This window comes from Monopterus albus, unplaced genomic scaffold, assembly GCF_001952655.1.
Source record: "Monopterus albus unplaced genomic scaffold, M_albus_1.0 scaffold246.1, whole genome shotgun sequence".
NCBI lineage: Eukaryota > Metazoa > Chordata > Actinopteri > Synbranchiformes > Synbranchidae > Monopterus > Monopterus albus.
The window spans coordinates 776,120-800,246 of record NW_018128126.1 but is presented as its reverse complement, the minus strand read 5'-3'; the positions used below and the strand labels follow the sequence as shown (position 1 = coordinate 800,246).

Below are 24,127 nucleotides of genomic sequence, written 5' to 3'. Positions count from 1 at the left end.
TCAAATAAACAGAAAAAAGACTTAATCCCACAGAGAAGCCTGCAGAACAGTCAGAGGTGACATCTGCCCTCTGCTGGCAAAAGGCGCACAAATGAGGCGATATACCGTAGTGTTCATGTTAAAACGTTCTTTATAGAGGCTGGAACAAAGCAGAAAGCCTGAGGAGGATAAACTGCAAAAAACAACTGGGCAGAATTTTATAAGGGTGGAAATAAAGAGCACATCCACACATGCAGATCATTTTTCACCTGCCACATTGCCACCGGATTACATCACCATTACATCATCATACAAGGCAACAATGGCAAAAGATCCATGTCTCCAGAAAAGGTGTGAACGCAGCTTCTGATGAGCAATAATTACTGAAAAATATAATTACACTGTGAAAAATAAGCAAGAGTTGCTAAAATCCTCACAAATAATAAGTGTATATGTAATAATATTTAAAATAGATGCCAGCTGTTATGTGATGTGACTAAATTACAAAGAAAAATAAATACTGGAATGGGAGGACACAGCGAGATTAAAGGGGACAGTGGAACCAGTGTACAGCAAATGTACTGACTGTCACTGGAGAAATCCAGCCGTACACACTGAGATATTCATTTGAAGCTCAAAATCCTGAAGTGTTGTTGGAGTTTAACTTTGATGTCTGAATAGTTCCTGAAGAACTAAGGACATGTAATGATAAAAAGACATGATGTATAACAAAGCTTTCACTCCCTCGCACCGGATAGTGGAAAGGACACTTCTGAGGCACTTGCACTTTACTTGAGCATGTTCATTTTATGGTACTTGATACTTCTGCTCCTGTACATTTCAGTGGGAAATACTCCACTAAATTTGGCAGCTTAAGACAGGAGATACTTTGCAGATCAGTTTGTAAATCTAAAATGTATTAAACTAATATATTGTGTATTTTTATAGATTAAGCTATGAGGCAGGATAAAAAGTAAAACTAGATGTCTCTTTAACACCAGGAGGTCTTAAAGTATTGGTTCAATCAGCCACTCAACCACACGTTGTTTTCTGGTCCGATCACTGCTGCTGAGTTACAAATGTCCTGGAGGACTAATCCATTAAAGCACAATGTGACCACCGACAACGCCGTCGGGATTCATGTGTCTGGTTCATTTAACTGACGAACTCTCAAATGGCTCCATTCTTTTCGTTTCTGTGCATTGTATCATCTCTTTCACCAGTGGCTTAACAGAGCTCAAACCAGTTTGACGTTTACTGGCTGTTCATGATTTAATCCTGAACATGAGAGAGGACAATACTAGCTGAACAAACAAAAGCTGCCTGATGGCTCTTTGCAGTCCAGCTCCACTAACGGTGTCACACCATTCCTTTAACCAAGCTGCTGAGAAATATTCCTTTCCACCTTTCCTGCGCTTTGCTCCATGATATCAAGCCAGTGAAATAATCAAACTTTCATTCCTGAAGAAAACACCCTATGGACAGAGAGGATGACCAAGTGAAAATCCAAGGCCGCAGCTGCAGTGTGACAGGGAATCTTTGAACGGTAGCACAGACGGGCCTCTGGGAGGAGTTATTCAGAGGAAACTGTCCTTCATCTCACGCCACCGCCGGGCTTCATGACAACCGCTGTGTGGGCATGAGTTTGTTTTCAGGACAAATTCATCTCGGGATAGGCTCCTCAAGCAAAGCTGAAACCAGAAGGAGCAAGGTACAGGAGTCCAATGTTAGCGGAGCTGAGATCAAGATAGTCCATTTGTTATTTCAGTCACTTTTCTATAAAAAACTAAACTAAACAAAAATGTACTGGTTTCAGACTTTGGTGGATTTGGTGCTTTTCTTTGTTATATCTGATAGTAAATCTGTTGAACCCCAAGGGGTTGTCTAATGTCTTGCTTTGTTCACCAAACAGTCCAAATCCAAAGATGCTGAGTTCACAAAAGAATAACCTTATAAAAACTGAGTGGTCATTTATAGAGCTTCTACGATTAATCAATTAATCAATAAGTCCTTTGCCGAAAAATGTACACCCAGCAACTATTTTAAAAACAAACTGTTCTAGTATTTTTTCAGGACGATGTGACAAAACATTGCTGTCTCAGTCTCTCCCGTGTCTCTGTTCTGTGTCATTATAAGTTGAATAGCTTTGAGTTTTGGGTTGTTGGTCAGATGAAATGAGGAAAGTGAATGCAATGAGATACCTTTATATGAAACAACCAAATGTTTTCATTAAGCATAAACACACTGTATCTTAATCCTCTAATCCATATCATACTGAAGTACATAAAAAGATCTGCAAATACTGTCATTTGGACTCTTCCATTAAGGGGCAGTATTTCGTTTGCCAGCTTCCGGTCTGGTGGTGGAGGGAAGCGCTCTGGATTTCAGTGCTCCACAGCAAGACAGCATTAAAAAGAAGGTACTCTATTATTACATGTGAATATTTTGTCTTCACTTGACACTGAGGATAGTAATGAGATCCAGTGCTAATAACTGTTAAGGCTTGACATGATATTTTTAAAAATTCTCCTTGATTTCTTGGTTTATTTTCATTTTTTATCTATGTAATTGATGTTTCCCCAGGACATTGGGCTGGGAAGGAGATGCTGACCTTGTTTACTGATAATAAAATATACAGCAGGTCCACATGGGTGCTCATGTACCTGTTGAACGAAATTTTCCAGATAATGATATTTTGAAAATGACTGATACCAGTAATATAAAACCTCTCGCAGACCATTTGGTCTTGTATTAATGACCTCTCTGAGGGCACCCTCAGTGTTAGTCCATATTGCTCTCCATGCCCTCGTTACATGGCTCTGGCCAAATGAACCACAATTCAAAAATTCAAACAGTAACCCTTTATCTTGAGGCCAGGATTACTAACATCTCTGTTACTTATTAATTTGTGATGCAGTTTAATCTTCTCTGAAGATGCACTTATTTTCGGTTTGGACTGTAGAAGGAGGGTTTAATCTCACCTGCACTGTTATCCAGTTCCTTTAAAAGATCTGGTTGTTGCACTTTTGTTCTGTTGCTCTCAGTAAGACATAACAAATCAATAACCACAGCCTTAATAATTTGGCCATGCAGATTCCTAACAAATATGTGTCTGTGTACTTGAAAGGAACTAGACTGTCAATGTAAACAAACTGCCTGTGACTGGAAATGCATAAAAACATTGTAAACAAAGCTATATTCATGATTTGAGTGTCTTTAGTGAGTGAGGTTTCAAACTTACAAATGAGTCCTTTCATAAATCTACATGCATCTCTGTGAGCGTTATCAAGGCAGCTTGTCTCAGGCTCAGCCTGTGTGTCGTCTGGGGATCGGTCTCTCTGTTAGATTTCACCACAGCCCAACATCTCACAGTATTTGTTAACAAAGGGTAATAAGAAAAATATTACGTTTCACTGCCAGCAGAGTGTTGCCATGACAACAAGCCACTGATGTCACTGTGAATGGGTGACTCTCGTCAAGCTGCACCGCCTTTGGTATCCCAGAATCCTCCTCTTTTCTGCCGAGCCGACCACGGGCGCCCTTTCCCCAGGTGTACACCTCCCCCTCTGTGGCAAACAGGAGAAGAAGGAGCTGGTCACTGTTTCTTAAGATTCAGAGCAAGAGCCCCAGGGCGCATTAATCCGCACAAATCTTTAACTGACAGCTCTGTCTCTCCTGCAGTGGCAGCATAATGGCCGTATCTGTAGGAAGTCAGAGCTGAACAAAGCCTTTCTTTGACAAAGAAATCCTACAGCCATGACTGGCACTGCTGGGTTTCTCCCCAGGAAGCAAGTCGCAGGCACAATACGACATTTTACCATTTTGCCCTCAGCTCTAAGAACAAAACACACATGTAGAGATACATGAGTGCACACGTACACTCACACATCTGTTGCCTATCTGTTCACCACTGTGTTTAAAGGGCCACAGCAATGGTTTTATACCTTTAGCCCATTAGCTAAAACCCCAGTGTAGTCTGGATTATTGCAAACCATTTCTGAAACACACACATGCTCCATTAGCCGAATGTTCAGTGGGACATGAAAATAAACCTGTAGAGACTTGAAACCTGTTCAAGTAACAAAATCCACCATAGTGAACATTTAATCAGCACTGTTTATGGCTGTAAGTTACTGTATATTGCTGTTATGTGGTCAGAATACCTACAGGGACAGTTTGAAACTCTGTGATTCTCATTATGATGCACTGACCACAGTATCCCAGAATCCTCCTCTTTTCTCCCAAAGCAGCTAAATCACAGGTATCTGAGAAATGCTCTCTCCACTATGAGCTGAGGTTAACCCTGTTGCATTTACTTGCACAACTCCAACTCATACATGGCACTAAACCACCTTAGGTGTGAGGGATCGACAATGAGTTTCTGCTTTTTGAAAACGTTTCATTTGTGCTTTTTTGGAATCTCTGCTATCTCAGGCCAGCTGCAGAAAAGCAACCATTTTACTGCAAAACCACCACATTCTCATCTCATTTCATTGGAAAGTGTGTGTTATTATTTGTCTCCTGGGTGAAATTACCAGACAACAAGGCTCAAGTATGAAATCACCTAATTTGGCTGACAGACATCTTCTAATATTGCAGTCAGAATGCATTTCTATGTGAAATGGGGCAAGACACCCTGGTGTAATGAAATGAACCTGCTTCATGCAGAGTTTAATCATACTGAACTTCTGCTTCATTTGTAGACTGAACCTTATTGGAAATAAAAGTTTTCTGTTCTCAAAACATAGATATATCTGTTTAGATAAAGATAAAGTTGTTTATTTATATTCTTGATTTATAACTGCATGGCATACAATGGCATGCCTTCCCTTGTTTTCTAACTTATCTACAATGTTACAATGGTGAATTATCATCGTAGACTTGACCTAAAGATCAACAAATGAGGTGTAAGTATGTTCTAGCCTTTCTATGCAGAAGCAACTTGGTTTATACACATCTCACAAACTCTGGCTTGTGAGATTTTTTTTTCTAATACAATGAAGTATTAAGTGATAGTTTAAAGATCTCTTTGAGTGGTCATATTCTCTGGGCAGCTGCATGTTCATGCGAGCTTGCCTGACATCCACCGGTGCCATTTTATAAGTGGAATTTTTTGACTACACATGGTTTTGTGGATATATTTTATCTGACCAGGTCTAACCTATAGGCAGTGCCAATGAAGCCCCCTGGGGCATTGAATGATCAGCTCATCTGTGCTGGATTCCCCTGGAGCACAGTACCTGATTGTTTTGACTGCTTGAGGCCAGTGTGTCTGCTGCTTGTGATGTGTGAGCAAATTAACGATTCATGATGATATTGTTAGTGCTACCCTGCCTGTTGGAATTACTTTCACTGCTTTGGGACTGTAGGAGGTCGTGTGGGGGATGACACAGTGACCACTGGTTGGATGTACAGACCTTGGAGCTCCTTGAAAGGGAATGATGTTTCCACTACTCGGTGGGGCTTAATAATAAGTTTTAAAAAACACACGTTGCATGTCGGTTTATATATATGTTGTTTCTGTAACATAAGAGAGAATTGTTGTAAGACAGGAGAAGTTACTATATCTGCATTATGCCAGTTAAAATATGGGGTTTCTCAATTACCCGCTTTGTTTAGAGTGTTACACATCTCTTTTCATTGGTTCATATACCGTTGTTTACCTAACTATTTAGGCATTCACAAACTATCGTCTCATTTTTAGGATGAGGCTCTTTGGTTTTATCATTCTGAAATAATTACAGACTATTTGGCGTTATAAGGACGCAAAGCTAATCTAGAGGTACCAAAGATCAAACATTAAATGGCTGGAAATTAGCAAAATGAGCATGCCATGGACACTTTAATGACAGTAAAACTTCTGATAAGATCCTGTTTAATTTAAAGCTTTGAGGACTGCTGTTGATAGCCACACTAGCTGCTGACTAGGGCCTTAAACAGAGAAGGTCAAAATATCCCTTATAGTCCCTTCTACTCACCAGATCCAATAGCTAAGGTGAAAGCGTCACCACAGGCAGCCATGGTGACACTCTGCAGGCCAGGCACCAGGAAGGGCACACGGCTGCCTCGACGGGAGCTACACCCCATCTGGCCATGCTGGTTGCTGCCAAAGGTGAAACACTGACCCCGTTCTAGAAAAGCAAATTGCGGGTAAAAGTGGTCATGCTAGGTGCTAAGATTTAGACCCAAACCATATTTCATAATTAGAAGCCTCATTTCATGTCAAAACTGTGAAAAAACTGCACTTTTTCACATAGCTGTTTATCTTTAGCACTTTAGCTGACTGAGGAAGTTTCACATGTTGCACCTGGCACTAACTTCGAAAAAGGTTTTTGCACATCATTAAGGTATGTAGGACCCAAACCTCTTGATGAAAACCATTTTGTCTATATTGACTGATGAATGTCTGAAGACCAAAATGTCATTAATTAAGTGAGTTATAATGAACAGAGTACGGGATTACTTGTTTTATTCCATAGAAAACTAGTTGGACTAGCACTAAACAAAACAGTGACCTTCTTCTGTTGCTTCAAAGACGTGATTTGATAAAATAATACTGTGAATTTCTTTACCTGTAACAGCAACAGAATGGGCCGTTCCTATGTCAAGGTAAACTATCTTCTCACTTTTGAGTGGGGCTGATTGAACCGGAGTGAAAGAGTGGACTTCTTCCACCTGGTTAGAGGGATTTGGTTCCTCTTCAGCTGTTATCTTATCCAGGCCAAGCTTGTTGAACCTGACCACAGTGAAACAACAAATCTAAGTATTTATAGCAGAGAATACTATGGTAGAAAAATAGTATTTATTCAATTCTTTTAAATAAACATACAAATAAGTGCGTTTGAAACAAAGCACTTTAATATGTTGCTTTGTCCTTGTCTGTGCAGGTAGCTGCTGAACTGCATGTTTCACACTTGCACTCACACACAGCTATACATCCTATGCTAACCCTCTCTGAGAGAAGGATTAAAGGTGTGAGAAAACTAAGTATTTGTCATTTTAGGGGAATGCTGTCTCACGGGTTGTGCACCAGAAAAGTATCTCTCCGCAACTTTAATCCACCAACTCCTCCAACTGTATATGAATGGGTTTATAGCACACAGTAAGTCAGTGGGAGGTGTCGTTTTGTTGGGAGTCAAAAAGAGAAGATCACTTTAAGGAAATGCATCAAAATATACCCTTGATGTAAAACACACATTAGTGACCTTGCCTCACTAAAGGTGAAACTAGGTATGTTTTACTGCTGAACATTAGCCCCTGTCCACCAGTGCTTACCGAGACTAATGACTGTAGTTCTGGGTTAACAAATAGAATAACTACCTGTTGCTTCCACATGCCACAATGCTGTACTGAGTGCTGATAATCATGGAGCAGTCAACTCCACACACCAGCCTCTGGGCCTCAAATTCCACAGGTAAGCACACCTGCCGTGGAGAGTTGTTGGTGTCTTGGGTGCCTAGCCCAAGGCGACCTTCCGCACAGAAGAAAAGAAATAACAATCAAGCTGCGTGCTGAGGTGATGCTGTCATAAATCAGTCACATACAAGCAAACCCCAAAAGGAGCATACCAAGACTGACAGAGTAAAAAAAAAAAAACAACGGCTCATTTACTCTACCATTGTCTCCTCTTCCCCAGGCAAATACTTCTCTTTCATTGGTCACAGCAAGAACGTGGGAAGCACCACATGACACCTGCACCAGCTCATATCCGAGGAGGGCCTCCACTATCTTAGGCTGAGTACAAGAACAGAAAGAGAGAAATATCATCATTGTAATGTTCATTACAGATTTTTATCAACAATCTGTAGGATACAGGCCATCACCGCGGCCTAGTGTTTAACACAGTTGGTATAACTGCGACAGCTTTTGCTGCATGTCATACTCCTCTCTCTCGTCATTTCCTGTCTGCCTCTCTACTATGAACTGTCCAGTAAAGGATAAAATGCCAAAAACTATATAGATATAGGCACCAAAAATGTATTTTTTAATCCCCAAAGTCTGTGAATTATGTTCTGGAAATAACTATAACATTTATATTTTTTACATACAAAACACATCAAAATTAAGAACTGTGGTAATCCACTTCATAATCATATACAGAAAGAAGAAAAGATGCCCAGTAAGTTACAATGACTTTTTGGAAGACACATGGATGTATTAATGCTCACTGTAATAGAGAAACAAAAGTGATTATATTTTAAATTAGGAGTAGAACTTACTTGGTTAGGTAAAGTAAAAATATGTAAAAATAATGATCATTTTGCTTTTGTATACTGCAGGACTGTTGCATTAAACTGCATTAGTTTTAGCTATTGCAGTTAAACCTAACAAACTGGTAACAGACTCTATGCTTTAATAAAGAGTGCAACATTTTCCTTTGAAGGGTGAACATATACCTGTGTTACATCGTTGAAGTTACCATGTCCTAAACAGCCGTTGCTCCCACTTCCAAACGTCATGATAATACCCCTGTCTGCAAATTGAGCATAAAGAGAAGGGATTAAAGGTACTATTAGTTACTGAGTTTAGGTGTAGTTTTATCTGGATCAACAAAGTACTTATAATCCCTAATGCTAATCTGCGTCACTACAGTGAAAACTGATGAACGAGTGGCAACTGAGCTGAGAGGAGGGTCTCTAATCCTGCCTTATCTGCTTTGCAATGGTAGATGGACTGACAACAGCCTCCAACACCACAGTGACTGGCAGTACATTACAGGTGGAGCACAACAAAAACTGTGATTCCAAATTGCTATTCACTATCAGGATCCCCACCCTCAGGGAGGAATGTATATTGAGTGAATGCTTGAGTACATTGCAGTGTTTGTGGAGAGTGGTTTGGGGAAAGGCTTCGGAGGTCCGCGCCACGCTCAGGCACTGGTGGACCCCCTGCATAGAGGGAGAGTAGGAAGAAGGGAGAGGTAATAGACAGGTGTGGGTTGGATGGGTTATGAAAAGCAGAAGCAGAAAAGTTTGAACAGGTGGTTTAAATGTAATGAGGAAAGGAAGTCCAGGCGTGGCCCCGCTCCAAAACCTCAGATTAAAATCTCCAGGGCAAGCATGGAGAGGTTTATTTTACATGTGGGTTCACAGTAACTGATTCACTTTTACATTTACACTCAAATGCCACCTCAGTGTTTACAGCCAGGTGGTACAGTGCATGTGAGTAACTGTTCCTGAAAGAGAGCTCTCTGAGAGGCTGACTGGGAATGGCTGTGATCTCTCTGATGGCTATCCAAAGAGGAAGGGCTGAATAACCTGTCATGCAGGTGGTGAAGAGATCGCCACAGGACACGGACTTGATTGTGACTCCAGACTGACCCTCTAGGAAGCGAGAAATGAACTGAGGCTGCATCTGCTCCACCGCACCAGGCAGACTGGCCTCACCAGACCCCACTGATGGAGCCTGTAACAATCGAGTCTGGGTTAGTCTTGGGTGAGCACGGCATTTTTCTTTTTTATTGTACCAACAAAGTTAGAATGCAACTGTTTCTTGGAAAACATTAATAACTACAAATGTTAAAGGAAAAATCCATCCTTAAATACACCATTAGATGCCATCAGTCTCTGATGTTCAGTGCTTTCAAGCTGCTTTATTTTAATATTAACCTCTAGAGTCCCTGCGTCCTCATATGAGGACCGCACAGCTTGGGTTTCCAAAGCTCAGGACTCTAGAGGTTAAGCACCAATATTCCACAGTCTGCCTTACTTAACTCTGCCCTATCTGTGTTTTGAACATAAACTGGACAAAATCTGTTTATATTCTATCTATCTAATACAATACAGTTAACAACGTTGTGTTTTCATTGACACCTTCACACAGGTATGAATTCAACTAACTTATTATTGAAGTTCTAGTCTGCAGTGCTGTTGAACTAGACTGCATTATAATAAGAGGCGTTTCTTATGTGTTACCCACCCCATTTACAAACATGAACAAACATTTAGTTTAACACCTCTAACACCTCTCTGACTGTGTCACTGAAAGCTGATCATTGTAACTGTCCTAAATGCACAACTTGTACAGGCATACCTACTGAATTACAATGGCCAGAGAGTGGGACACAAAAATCTATCAGCTGCTTTTGGCTAGCTAACTATGGGATAATAAAAATACACTACTATACATCAGCAAGTTGACTCAAGAGTGCAGAGCAGATCACAGCTGTTCCTTAACAGGAGAATAATGTTTTTGGGTGGATCTTTCCTTTATAATGCATACATTTCTTCAGGACCGTGTAAAAAGAGCTTTTTAAACAAGTAGTGAATTATATTAGGACACACAGGGATTTACACAGACCTCCCATGTAATCAGACGGCCTGACTTGGTGACCCCCATTTTCTGAGTGCGGCCTAGAGACACCTGAAGCACTTCGGTGTTGAGCATTGGCAGGCGGAGAGGTGTTGAGATGCCACTACCCCACGTATACACCGAAGACAGGGGGAGGGAATGCACCTTTCCTGATCCTAAACCAACTGATCCAGCTGTTCGGGACCAAGAAATAACAATCCAATTTGTGATTAAAGTACTGTAATCAATTTAGTGCAGTTCTTTTGTTAATAATGGTATGATGTCCCTCACCCCTGGACCTATTGGAAGGAACTCTGCCTCCTGGTCTACCTTGAGGACCGCTTTGCACAGAAGACAGTGGTTTCTCAATCCTGTAAGTGATTTGTGTACCAAATATAGATGAAGAGCAAACTCATTACACAAAATATAGAAAATCTTTATCAGAAATCAATATAGGTGTCTCTTAAAAGGCCTATCATCTCATTACTTATGCATTAAAGTCCTACCTGCGCATTTTGACATTGCCTATATCTGCGTAGAGATTAAGCAGGGGCCTGATGCATATGGGGAGAGCCATTATTTCATTGAGTTGAGGCCGTTTGGATGGATCCAGATTGAGCATGTTAAGGATGAGCTGTCGGAGTTCTGGGCTGTACCGGTCTGAAATTGGAGCAAATGTACCACTCATGATCTTCAGAACGAGAGCGGGCAGATTCTGAAAGCAACATTAAAGAGTGTTACAGAGTAGAATTACAAAATGCATTGAAATATGTGAAAACAACCCCAATGAGGTACATAGTGTAGTTCTGATCATTGGGAGGATTGTTACTTTGACTTTGCACACAGCAATCTTTTATGTATTAAACACTGAATAAGAATAATAATACTGTAAAAGCACACAGTATTTTTATATCACTACATCCATTCTTTTTGTAAAGAAATGCATTCAGTACAGCAGCCTCGAATGCTCTTTTAAGGCTGGCAAGCTCATAGAGTACACAGCCCAGAGCCCAGATGTCACTCTTCTGATTATATGGCTTTCCTTCACACAGCTCGGGGGAAATATAGCATGGGGTCCCAACCACCTGCACAGTGAAAAAGGAGGCATTAATTCAGACTGCCACATGTTAGGATTCAACATATAAGGACAGGTACGTTGCTGAAGTAATAACTCAAAGGCCAATCAGCTCACCGTGTATGCTTTACTCTTGCTGACGAGGATTTTGGAGATGCCAAAGTCACCAATTTTGACAATCATCTGGTGCTTGTCAAGTAGAATATTCTGTGTCTTGAGGTCTCTGTGCAGGATGAGTTTGTTGTGGACATGATACAAGGCAAGTAAAATTTGTACAAAGAAGTGAAGGATGGTGTCCTCGTCCAGCAGAGAGTTACAGCGCTTCTGTATATAATCAGCCAAGGTCCCACCTGCATGAAGAAAACATTTAGGAAGGAGTAAATATTAAAGAGGATTTTAGTTCATTAAAACCAGAATAACTTCAAGTTACTGGGTGGAATGTATGGCAGTGAAATGACAGTGTGAAAGCTGCTAAGTGATTTAAAATTAATTTAACAGGCTTTAAAAACACATAGTTGCTGTTGTTGCAAAGTGAAATATGAGATAATACACAAAATAATCATTTATCCAAGTACATCAAATTTATTTATTTTTATCTGGTATAATATGGAAGAAGTAGAGTGCCTCAGTTTCTTTTGCACCCAAGTTAAAAAACAATTCCTGCTTCAAGATCATGATTTTTCAGTTTATTTGTGTACAAACTTTAAATTGCCAGGAATAATTAACATGGGAAATGAACAACTACCTAATATATTTCTAACATATAAATATATAAATATGGATGCAACAATAAGAAGGCATTATTATTAATATTGCTTCACTTCAGATCAAACTTTAACCTTAAGGTCTTTAATCTGAACACAAGAACAATCAAAAGCTAGTCTGATGATTTCAGACTGAACAAATTTTGGACCCATTCATGGTGACATACCTCTTATAATGATACCTGCTAATGTAACTTCGAGGTCACCTATTGTCTGTTCAAACACCACCATACAGACTGACATTATCTCTTATCATTTGGTCTTCCTAAGCCTGAGCTGGGAACTCAAACTGGTATGGAGCCCTACAGCTATATTCCATGGGAAACGGGAACTGCTATACAATGAACAAAAGGAGTAAGATGTAATAAGATATTGCAGTAAGCGTACCTGGTGCATATTCCATAGCTATCATTAGAGCCTTGTCCTCCAGGAAGTTCTCGTAGTATTCTATGATATTTGGGTGGTTAAGCAGTTTCAGAACCTGACACTCGTTCTGAGCAGCGAGGCGTTCGTCTCGTGACATCTGCTCCACTGGGATCTCCTTCAGGATGACAAAGGCCCCGTCGCTGCGCCTGCGGCACAGATGAACAATCCTGACACAGGAGCAAAATGAAGAAAAATTAGATATACTGTATATATTGTTCCATAAATATGGCAGTAGGATGATTTGTAGCAGTTTTGATTTTTTTAAACCTTTATTTAGTCAGGGCAGGTCCACTGGGAGGTCACCTCTCTTTTTCATGAACACACAGATCACGTTCACACCTGGATGCTGCACAATAAAACTACCTGCTGGCCACTGTGCAGCTCCACTGGGGGTTAAGGGTCTTGCTCGAGGGGACCGTGTGGTATTGATGAGGGCAGGGGCCAGGGCAGGTGCCGCTTTGCCTCTTGTCTCACCCAAACTGACTGATTGTAAGGTATTATGCCACTGATTTTGTTTTTGACAGACAAGCATTCTGAATGACTGGTGTGAAAGTACTTGAGTCTTTCACTAAAAGTACTAATAGAAAAAGTAGTTCTTGGGAAATTTGTTCCTATTACACTGATATGTTAAAGCTACACTGACCTTTAAGAACTACTGTTTTGCATGTAATGTAGGATGATTATTTGATACCGTGCAGGTATAAACAGTCAGACTAACATGAAGGACATAGTGGCTACTTTTGCCAGGGCTTTACCAGTGAGACAACAATTCAAAGGAAACTACACAGACCTAAATACTACTAAATAGTAATGTGCCCAAACTTTTGCACAGGCCACGATTACTTTTTTAAAATTCATTAAATAAAAAGTTAAAGTGCATTCACATTTGAAAAAGTCTCATTTTAACGTCTGTTTGTTGCAAGGGTTGTATTTCATTTCACATTAAAAAAAAACCATTACATATGACAAAAATTTGGCATGCAATTATATTTATCTCCCTTACATGACAGTGTGTTTTTAACAATAGAGAAGTAGGCTACTGATATCAGTGGCCCTTTGCACCACTGCACTGAATCATAATTTGCAGTATCAATTCCATAACATCAGTAGAATATGTTATTCAGTACCACTTTATTATAAGGTCCCATTTATAAAACAATTTGCTTTGTAGATCATTTGTTGATCATTTATTAAGCATTAATAAGAAACATTTTCAACATTCAAAGGTAATTTGCATTATCTGATGTCTTATATTTGCAGACTGACAGGCTGACAGGGGTCTCCCTCATGAAATTTACTAATCATTAAAACCAATTAATTACAACCTTTATAGTGACAGAAAACAGACACCTTTTATTCATACAGTGAAGTTATCCATCCATCCATTTTCTAAACCGCTTAGTCCCAAACGGGGTCACAGGGGGCAGCCAGCTGCGGGCGAAAGGTGGGGTACACCCTGGAGAGGTCCAAAGCCCATCACAGGGCCAACACACAGACAAACAACCACTCATACGGGCAATTTAGAGACCAATCAACCTAAGCTGCAGGTCTTTGGACTGGGGGAGGAAGCCGGAGCACCCGGAGAGAACCCACGCAAGCACAGGCAGAACATGTAAACTCTGCACAGAAAGGCCCCAGGGTGGCCGGGGCTCGAACCCAGAACCTGCTTGCTGTGAGGCAACAGCACTAACCACCGCGTCACCGTGCTGCCCGTGAAGTTAGCCTTACCCTGTAAAAGGGCAGCTGTATCAAAAAGAGCTACCTACCTGACATTACCTTGTAGATAGCCTATAGTGAAAATAGCCTTTATACATTAGGAAAGAAAATGTTAAATGTTACACAAACTAAAGTACAAAGTCAGTAGAGATTAGAAGCGCAGGCAATAAGCCTTGTCCCCCTATTCAACATGTATAAGATGTAACGTTCAGTTCAGAAACTGGTTATTTGAAAATAACCAGTTCATATCATTTAATACACTGATCCAGAAGTACGAAGTTCAGAGAGAACAGTTCCTCCAGTACAATCAACTAAAATCCATAATTAAGTCAAAGATTAGTGTAACCAATAACCCACTACAACCCTCCAAATTAATTGAAGAGATTATGAAAATTACAGATTCCAACAAAATAATATCCAAGCTATATAAACTCATATCAAATACAGACTCAACAATAACAATACCAAAACTCAAATGGGAAAACAATTTAACTCTCTCACTCAGCTACGAATTCTGGACAGAAACTTGCAATAACATCTTTTCTATGACCAGCAATGTAAACTTACAACTTATACAATACAAGACCATCTATAGGACCCATATTACACAAAGTAACATGTTCAAAATGGGTTTCACTGACACAGACATCTGCTCACAATGCAATCTAGGTTGCACCGACAGTTACTTTCATGCTACTTGGACCTGCCAACCAGTTTATTCCCTCTGGACACGTAGCAGTGACAGAGAAACTCTCCACCATCTTGGGCTGTAGAATCCCTCCTTCTCCATCACTTTGCTTAGTAATATCACAGATGTTGACCACCTACCAATTAAATACAAAAGCCCACTCCTCATTTCTCTAGCTATTGCCAAGAAAACAATCTTTCAAAACTGGAAATCCAAATAAATCACTACACATAAACCACTGGACCAACATTCTGATAGAATACATCACACTATAAAAAATGGCATCTACTCACAAGAATAGTTTATCAGCTTTTTATGGCACATGGAACCATTTTAACACATTTCACCTTGAACACCTGGGGCTGAGGCCACGCACATTCCCACCAACCTCTAAAAATGTAACAAGCTGATTTTATTAGTAGTACTGTCATCATCATTATTATTGGTAATGTTTTATTTATTGTCCCTCCTTTTCCCTCTCTTGCGTTTCATAGACTGCATAATACCCACACTTCACACACTACAATCTTGTAAAACACTCTATATCTTTTTGTAATGTCATGTATCTGTTGTCCTGTCTCCCAAGTTCACTGTTTTGTTAATGTGTTACTTTGTTTCAATAAAAAAAACGCAGGCGATAAGCCTTGTCTCCCTATTCAGCTTGTATAAGATGTAACGGTACAAACGTGTTTAATAAATTACGTTAGCCTATAATACGCTATAATGTGGTTATAAGTATAAGATCGACCTCTGTGTTTATTAATGTAGACTATTTGTTAACAATGGTAGACTTTATCAAAGGCTAATGTTACACTGTTCTCGTGTTTAATAAATTACGTTAGCCTATAATACGCTATAATGTGGTTATAAGTATAAGATCGACAATGGTAGACTTTATCAAAGGCCAATGTTACACTGTTCTTAGCGGTCCATTTATTTTCCTGTTTTCCTTTGAGGGTTACATTTCTGGCAAAAACCGAGGCCTTACGGAGTTCAAGCTTTCTTAGTTCACGCCTGACAACGCCATATTTTCAAACAAACAGATGTATATCGGCTAAGAAGCGCAAGTAAACTTGGAGTTTACCCGAAAGCTCCTCTCCCAACAACTTTGATTTTCTCATACTTTTCCATCGCAGCCAGAACGTTTCTGCCGTCTCCAAGCAACCCCGGAACTACAGCAAACAACGAAGGACAAAAAGGTGAAAGAAACCTAGTCAAAGTAATGATTACACCTGCGACATACAAGAAAAACAGCTTTGAAATTTAGTCTCAGTCACCAGAGCAAGTGAATAAAGGAAAAAAGAAAGGAAATCCAACATTCTTGTTGTTTCTATTTACCTGTCTTCTCCAGATAAATAGATAAATAAGTGTCTTCTCCTTCTGTGGGCTAAATGTCTTACTAAAGCATAAATAGTCTACTGTTACTTTAGTGATATGATAGCATATACATATGCAAATAACATTACACAGAAACAATTTATTTACACACAAATCAATCTAAAAATTACAAATATTGGAAAGGATTTATAGCAATAGTCAGCAATATTAAAAACCATAAATGTACATATGTTAAAAAAGCAGAAGTCAAAAAAGCAAGAGTATTTATCAGTCTATACACAAAAAAAACAGACCATTTCTTGGAGTGTAGTTCTACTAATCTAAGTCTAATGGCCTCTGGAATACAACCAAGTTTCATTTTTATATGCTGGTAATCTAAAATACATTCCTGATATCATTAGCTCCAAACAAGCATAACGTGTGGGGCTGCTGATAATCTTACATGTCCTTTTCAGGACTTGCTTTATATCAAATTGTGCTAGGGTTCTGTGTGTTTTGCCAATAATTTTAGAGCTGAGGTTAATAAGATCTTGCAATTGGTTCTTGTCCTTTTGGCAAAAGGAAGCAAGAGCAGGTTTTGTCAAAAATATCAACGTTACAAACTTAGGTTTACAACCAGTGTGTTGATAGGTCCTACATATAAAAAACCAGTGAGTGACAAAGGTGATGGTGCTTTATCCATTTCATGTTTCGTTTCGATGTTGATGATGATGCCTGGGTGTACACTGCAGGCTTGGTGTTAGAATGTCACCAATGCATATTGTTCCATGTGAGCATGTGTGGTGGGTTTTACAAGTAAAATTACAGTTAATCTGAAACTAAAGCCAAATCACACTTCTAGTAACTTATCAGCTTAGTTGAATGTTCACTACTGAGTCCGATAAATTCTCTAATGATTCATGAAAATAGGGAATATATGTACTAACTTGGCAAATATATGTAATTACAATAACAGAAGTAGTTGCTGGTGTGAGAAAATACTTAAAGTCTATTATTATAAGTGCCTTCAGCTACTTATAATGTGCCAATCAGACCCTAACATTAAAAGTCATTAAAGGTTCTGGTAAAGACATGCACAGGGAGATCCTGCAAGTTCATTCTGCTGTATGTTGTCTAGTATCTCTGCCACCTGCAGTGAAAACTGTAATGGAGACAGTGAGGCTGATACTGTAAGCGAAACAGTGAGATAGATATGATTAGCTTCTTGAACTAGGGCTTTAGCTACTGCAGTCTTACATCCAGATGCCTGTTGATTATAAAGTGTCTTCAACTTGCTTGAGATAAGCAGGAAGGAGACTACATGAGCACTGTTTCCCCTGTCTGCTATGATAGGGATAATAAATGCTTTGTGCTGTGACAAAGCCTGCTTTGTGTTATGCTGAAGAATACCTCAACTGTTATTTATTTTCTCTGTAATTGCAGTTTTTAAATGAAGACTGGTAGAGTGGAAGATAGGTGAGTAGGTGGTTTGGCAACAATAGTTGATTCTTTCTCAAGGATCTAATACCACAATGACAGAGCACCTAAACGAGCCTTGCAGTCTATCAGAATCAGAATCAGCTTCATTGGCCTGGTGTGTTGAACACACAAATAATTTGACTCTGGTATGATGCTCTCAATGTGTATGTGCAATGCTCTTTAGTAAAGCGACAAGTAAGCAAGATAGGAATGAGACAACAAAAAGAGAAAAAGAATGTGCAAACAAGAAAAGGGAATGTGTATTAGGAAAATAAAAAATAAAGTACTTATAAATGTAGAAATATATATATACACTCACAGATATATACAGTATATGTCATTCCTCAGACCAGTTTAGTGGCATATTTGGCCTTGTGTTGTTACCTTCTGACAGCAACAGATGTGTCACTAGTCATGTCAGTCAGTGTCCAGGAATGCATTGTGTAGGACACTGAACCTGATGTTAAACCCCAGGTATGAACCTGTGCCTGATGAGAACTGTCTGCCACAAACCTGTGGGTGAGGTTGTTTAATCACAGCGATGCTTTCACCAGTTTCATCTTCAACAGATATAGAAAGGCGTTTTTCTCTGATAATATTATTACATGTGCTAGTATGAAAACCGCAGGTAAAAATAATAGAATGAACGAGGGATGAATGGTTAGTGTTACCTGAACAACCTGTGCTTTTTCTGTTATGACAAGTCAAAATGTCTGCTGTCAAAAAGGCATGTAGATAATCTCTACTGTTCATTGTGGCCTGGGTTCAACAATAACAAGAGCAGCTACTACTGTTGGGCCTTTAGAATGTCCTTTTCACCTTGTGTCAGAAATCCTGAGATGCTTCTCTGGAAACCTGAAACCGTGAGGAATTACAGGTTACTGTGATAAAATGATGAGCTCTCATTCTCTCACACTACAACAAACAAAACCATGGTGAGGCTACCAAGAAACACAAGCTGTGGTGTTAAGTTACAGGACATTTCTCTCTCTAACCTCAGAGTATTGTGTTACAGGGAGCCCTATATACTGAAAAGATATAAATAGAATCAGTTATGTATTTGAGCTTTGTTGTATCAAGTTTCATACTTTACAAAAGGTAAAAGGAGCATTTTATTGAGCCTGATGTGCTGAATTACCACAGCCATGACACTGCTGACACACATTCAGTTTGTCTCTTTCTTTTTATCTCTCTCTCTCTCACACACAAATATACATGTAAATAAATTCAGTTTGAATAATTCCTGGAGAGCAGTGTACTTCAGAATCACCGTGTGAAGACCCTATTACTGATCACAGGGAATTTTCTAACACAGCTCAACAATCCCAACCCCAAAGAGGAGGGTTTTCCTGCAAAGTTGTGGACAAAGCTGCCCCCAAGTGGTTTGATGAGGAAGTGGGAGCAACTGAACAGAAAACTAGTCTCATATGCTTGTCCTTTACTTAAGTGTTTGGTGCCATCTGATGGTGTGTTTTCATACTGTAAGTAACTGCTAAGTATGACATTTCTTAGAGCATACGCATGTGCCATACTGTCCTATTGACAGCGCATTACTAGACTTCACAGCATGCATTGTTTGAAAGTTAAAACTCTCCAGAGACTCTTTGTCATTGTATTTAATAGAAAATATTTATGATGAAAACTCGCTGCATGTTTGAAATAAATGTTAATGTGTTAAGCAGGGTTTTGCAATCAGCTCATAAGACTTCAAATAGTGAGAGACTGTGTGGAAGGTAACTACAAAGTTGAATATATTGATTAACAAACTCCAGTTGTTAGGGCGTGTAAACACATTCTCCAATTATCCATGTCACCTGGTTTCTCTGAGTAACCTGTGCATATAAACACATTGAATGCTGGTAATGATGAAGATTATATTGCATTCTGTCCCTGGGAGCAGCCTCACATGTTGTCTTTGTACTATGACTGGTACAAAGTGGCTTCTACAACCACCGCTGTAAATTCTTCTTGTAAAATGAAGAGCTGATTCTTGAAGTCAGGAACATGTCAATGGAAAGCAGATCATACTGAGATAACTGTCAATGTAAGAACAGTCAGTGAACAGTTGCAAATGCAACTTAATATCTTAGATCACTTGACGTTCATTTGACTTCAGTTGGTTAGTTTTACATTTACAAAACTCTTAAAATTATTTTGAACCTAAGTTCACTTAACTCACAGGCAGCAGCAGAACTGAGGCTTAAATTGAAACCGCTTAGTAGTGAGGTAACAGGAAATGAGAGGAGTGAGGGTGTTGACTGATAGTAAACGTTAGATGCCAAAACCCGAGAGTAGGCAGAGGCCTACAATTGCTTCAGAAAGTACTCTGACCCCTTCAGTTCTTGCATTGCACATTTAATTTGAAATGGATCAAATTGCTATTTTCCTATCAATTTATGCTAAATAACCCCCAATGACAAAGTTGAGGCAAAATTGAAATGTTGGAATATGACCCACCAAAGATGTCATCAGCACTTTTGAATAACTGAATGTCATTCAGAGATAATTTGACCCTAGTTGTCAGGTGATTTGTTTCCAGGCAACTGTTCATTTTGACATAGGGAACCTATTGTATTTTATCTGTATTTTGTATCAGTACAGGGAATTAGTTAGCATACAGAGAAAAGGTGTGACAAAGCAGCATACAGGCAAAAGGAAAGAAGGTAAACAAGGAATAAAAATAAGCAAAATATGTAGTTATAGAATTTTAGAAAATGCATCAGTGGTGAATAAGATGAAAACCTTTTGGCAGGTAACAAAAAGTAAATTCCTCATGTGTGAAAAATGTTCATGCATACATCAGTGGTGCATGTGGTTATGTGTCTGAATGATCTTAGCTGTTTCTGATGAGTTTTACTCTCTGCTCACTTCCTTTTCCCCAACCGGGCTGCAGAGCGGCTATGTGGAAAATGAGAGGTACGCTGGGTTTATGGAAGGAGGTATTGTCAAGGAAGGGCAGAGTTACTGTTAGGTCTCCTGTTTGTTATACTAGAATGATATTGTTATGTCCTAAATATAATAAAGCTAGGTGTGTTGTCATTTCTACAGTATATTTACTGAAACAGCATTTACTGCTGACTGCCACCAATCTACATAAATAAGAATCAAATTCTGTATTTGTTTAATGCATTCAGTGAACTGAAGCCAATAACTTTATGCTTGAAGTCATTGTGAATTTCTCTAACTATTAGTTTTTTATAGGTTTGTGTTGGAGTGAGACATTATGCCGTATTTGTGAAATATGTGGCCCAGTGGCAGCCTGCAAATGGGAAATTAAAGGGAACCTAAAACTGGCCCTTGGGGTACAGCACAGGCCCTAAAGTCCCAATGTTAAGAGTGAGGCTTATTAAGGTAAAAGGAATTAAATCAGTCAAGACCTTTATTCATAATGCAAACTCATCACTAGACTGAAATCATTTATGACCCAGAGCCTCCCACATGGGCCTCCAAAGGGCAGTTATGTTTGTCAGCCAAAGCCAAAACAAACATACCTGACTCACTTTACCACTCCCTTCCTCTTTCTTGAGTGTAGTAAGATATGCTAGATGTTACACATTAAATCAGCAGTATTTACACTACTAGATGAAGAAAAATTAACTTGGCATATAGATTTTTTTAGTACATTAATATTTCACATACAAAATATGTGATTATCTTATAATGTTTTCATAGACTAAATGGACAGTATGTACAGTAGTTATAGGAAATAGGGCCATATTAACCCAGTAATATAACACAATAAGCACTTTGAAATTGATTTGGATGCAGAGTTTTTACGTAATACATAAGTCTCACTATGTTGCATTGTGCTCAAATCTGGTAGCCTATTTATCCACCCTTATCAGAGTGTAAACAGATTTGTGGTCAGTACATGTTTGATTAATTAATCCTCTGTAGTGTTTTAATGGAGCTAGACTTCGGCTATTGCCATTGTTAATATCTATAGTCCTGCCCACTTGAAATACAGAGAATCCACCTTTGGGAAACAGCTACCTGGAGCTATTTTACATTTTTACAGGTCTTTTTCTATATGCTTAGCCCGAAATCCCGTTTCAGCAGTCCTGCTCTGTGACTGTTTTCCTTGCATAACCTAATCGCATTTCTGTGCCCCGCCTTGTTTTTGTGCTGAGACGGAGCAGTCACAGCGCCACCCAGCCCTCTCCACCACTGTCCTCTTCATTCTGCACAGAAAGGCGGGCTGAGCGGCGAAACAACGTTACCACAAGGCTAACGCCGTCGCATTGGAATGAGCTGTTACGGGAATCCCTTCCAAGCCTTGCTCTTCGGGCTGAAAACGTGAGAAAGAAAAAGGCTGCAGCATCAATCGGACATCGTCCCTACTGAAAAAATAAAAAAAGGATCATCTGCTCCTGCAGCTGCAGCAGCAGCGTCTCCTCTCCCTGCAGCCCCAGAGAACACCCTCATCACTTACCGAGCATATCCGTCCATCAACGGGCCGAGGAAAGGACCGAGGGAGGCAGCTAAAGAGGACGAGAGCAAGCGCCCAGAGACAGCGGGAGAGCGGGGCTTTGGGAGAAGAGGATGGAGACGCTGCTTCCTGTGCTGAAGAGTCACCCAGGCCCGTCTGTGCTGGTGTGCGCGCTGCTTTTTAGGGTGGCCCACAGGCTGCTTCAAAGGCTGCCTGTGCCCAGGGTGGTGAAGCAGGATGAATTTCGCTCCTGGAAGTGGCAGAATCTTTCTGTCTCAGTGGTGCATTCCCTGCTGACTGGGACATGGGCTCTGATTTGGTAAGTCTCCATCCATCCAAACATCTGGCTGTACATATATTTATTTGTCCATTCATCCACACTGGGACACCATTGTCTATTCACAGTCCACATGATGGGTTATGTGTAGTGTGTGTGTGTGTGTGTGTGTGTGTGTACGTGTGCATATGCACAGCAGTGACAGTCTGTGGCAGCCAGAAGAAGGGTATGTTCACACTGGGTGAGGGATGGAGGAGACAATGGCATTTTTAAGTGGGGAGGGAAAATGCCACTGTACAGTATGAGCCAGGCAGAGCTCTTATTGTTGATTGCTTACACTGCTGAATCTATGTGCGACTCGGAGGAATCAGATCTTTTCAGTCTCACATTCGGCCAGCTTTCTGACTCATTTAAGCAACAAACTGCAGATACTGGAAAAACCTGACGGCCAAATGATTGTTGTGAAACCATTCAACTATTTTTTGGGGCGTGGACTAAGCTTGTGACTCATCTTTTAACATGAAGTAGTGGGCTCAACATCACATTTCTAAACTGTCTGCCCTCTCATTTAGCCATTACTGCCTGTCATGTGACACAGGATGAACTAACATTGATTAAGAGCTTCTGTGGAGGTGAAAGAAGTTTGTGCACTCAAAAGGTTTTGTGTGCTCAATGTGGCACCAAGGAAACTTGAAACAATATACATAAGGACTATAGGTTATTTATTAACAAGAATTCTGTCAGGGTGTGTTTATACAAGGAGGGGACACAGAGAAGCCTTTGCTTTTGGAGGTGTGCCCCATTTTTTCAAATAGCAAAAATAAATAACGAAAGACCAATGCTAAAGCAGTGTGACAGTTTAACAAGAATAGTAGACAGAGATACAGTATATTTACACGTATAGACATAGACTGTAAATATTAATATGATCATTAACCCCAGATATTAATATTACTGTTTCTACAACTTCTAAAAGGGTGGATGTTTACTGGTCAGGGGGGTAAAAAAAAAGCCATGATACCTGCTGCTTATTCAGGCTTTTGTCTCCAGGATCGAGCTCATGTATGTCTGAGTGAGGCGAATACAGACCCATCTATCCATAACATGTGTCCCTTTCCAGTTTGGTGGTTTGGCCAGAGGCATTGAACAACATCCCCTCGTATCACACTCCCCTGTCCTACCTGCTCATCTGCGTCTCAACAGGTTAGTAAACATATTTCTGCCAATATTCATTCAGAATTATTGGTCTTATTAGTAGATTTTACATACAGTATGTTGATCAGCCTGCAGTCTAGAGAGGGACATTTCCCAGGGCTACAACAAAAGAACACATTCACTTTCAGTTAATCTGCTGCTTCTGTTCTTTATTAATTGATAATCTTCTTTTTAAAATGTCAGAAAATAGTGAAAAATACCTGTTACAATTTTTATACAACTCAAAGTGATGCCTACAAATGTTGTGTTGAAAGTCCAAAACTCCAAGATATGTGACAAAGGACAGGATCAAATTTGAGTAGCTGAAAACATCATTTTCTGGGCATTTTTTGCTTAAAGTATTACTAAAAGGATTATTATTACAAACAGTTGCAGATTATTTTCAATCCATGAAACACACAGTATAGATACCGGCTTTCATCAGAATTAATTTGACAGTTCTAGGTGAAAGGTTATTCAATCAGAAGCCCCC

The 24,127-nt window shown here is 39.7% G+C and overlaps 2 protein-coding genes across 5 annotated transcripts in view; one reads left to right on the top strand and one right to left on the bottom strand.

Annotated features, from left to right (window-relative positions):
* Positions 1 to 97: 97 nt before the first annotated feature.
* On the bottom strand, positions 98 to 22,232 carry nek8 (NIMA-related kinase 8). 4 transcript variants are annotated; one of them, XM_020620739.1, is made up of 15 exons: positions 22,167 to 22,232; positions 12,496 to 12,701; positions 11,462 to 11,694; positions 11,223 to 11,354; positions 10,776 to 10,984; positions 10,561 to 10,640; positions 10,279 to 10,463; positions 9,237 to 9,384; positions 8,376 to 8,452; positions 7,596 to 7,713; positions 7,300 to 7,450; positions 6,552 to 6,715; positions 5,958 to 6,110; positions 3,387 to 3,545; positions 98 to 1,670 (listed from the first exon to the last, which is right to left on the bottom strand). In XM_020620739.1, the coding sequence occupies exons 1-15, from the start codon at positions 22,181 to 22,183 to the stop codon at positions 1,642 to 1,644; spliced, it is 2,061 nt and encodes a 686-aa protein (XP_020476395.1). In that variant the 5' UTR covers positions 22,184 to 22,232; the 3' UTR covers positions 98 to 1,641. The 4 variants fall into 4 exon arrangements, with proteins under 4 accessions (XP_020476395.1, XP_020476392.1, XP_020476394.1 ...); XM_020620736.1 differs by lacking the exon at positions 22,167 to 22,232 and adding an exon at positions 16,023 to 16,103 and having other exon boundaries at positions 12,496 to 12,680; XM_020620738.1 differs by lacking the exon at positions 22,167 to 22,232 and adding an exon at positions 13,885 to 13,910 and having other exon boundaries at positions 12,496 to 12,680.
* Positions 22,233 to 22,270: 38 nt separating this feature from the next.
* tlcd1 (TLC domain containing 1) overlaps positions 22,271 to 24,127 on the top strand; it is a 16,095-nt gene continuing 14,238 nt past the window's right edge. The window contains exons 1-2 of the mRNA XM_020620741.1: positions 22,271 to 22,482; positions 23,561 to 23,643. Of these exons, the coding sequence (XP_020476397.1) occupies positions 22,277 to 22,482; positions 23,561 to 23,643 (289 nt within the window). The 5' untranslated portion in view covers positions 22,271 to 22,276. The remainder of the gene's footprint in view (positions 22,483 to 23,560; positions 23,644 to 24,127) is intronic.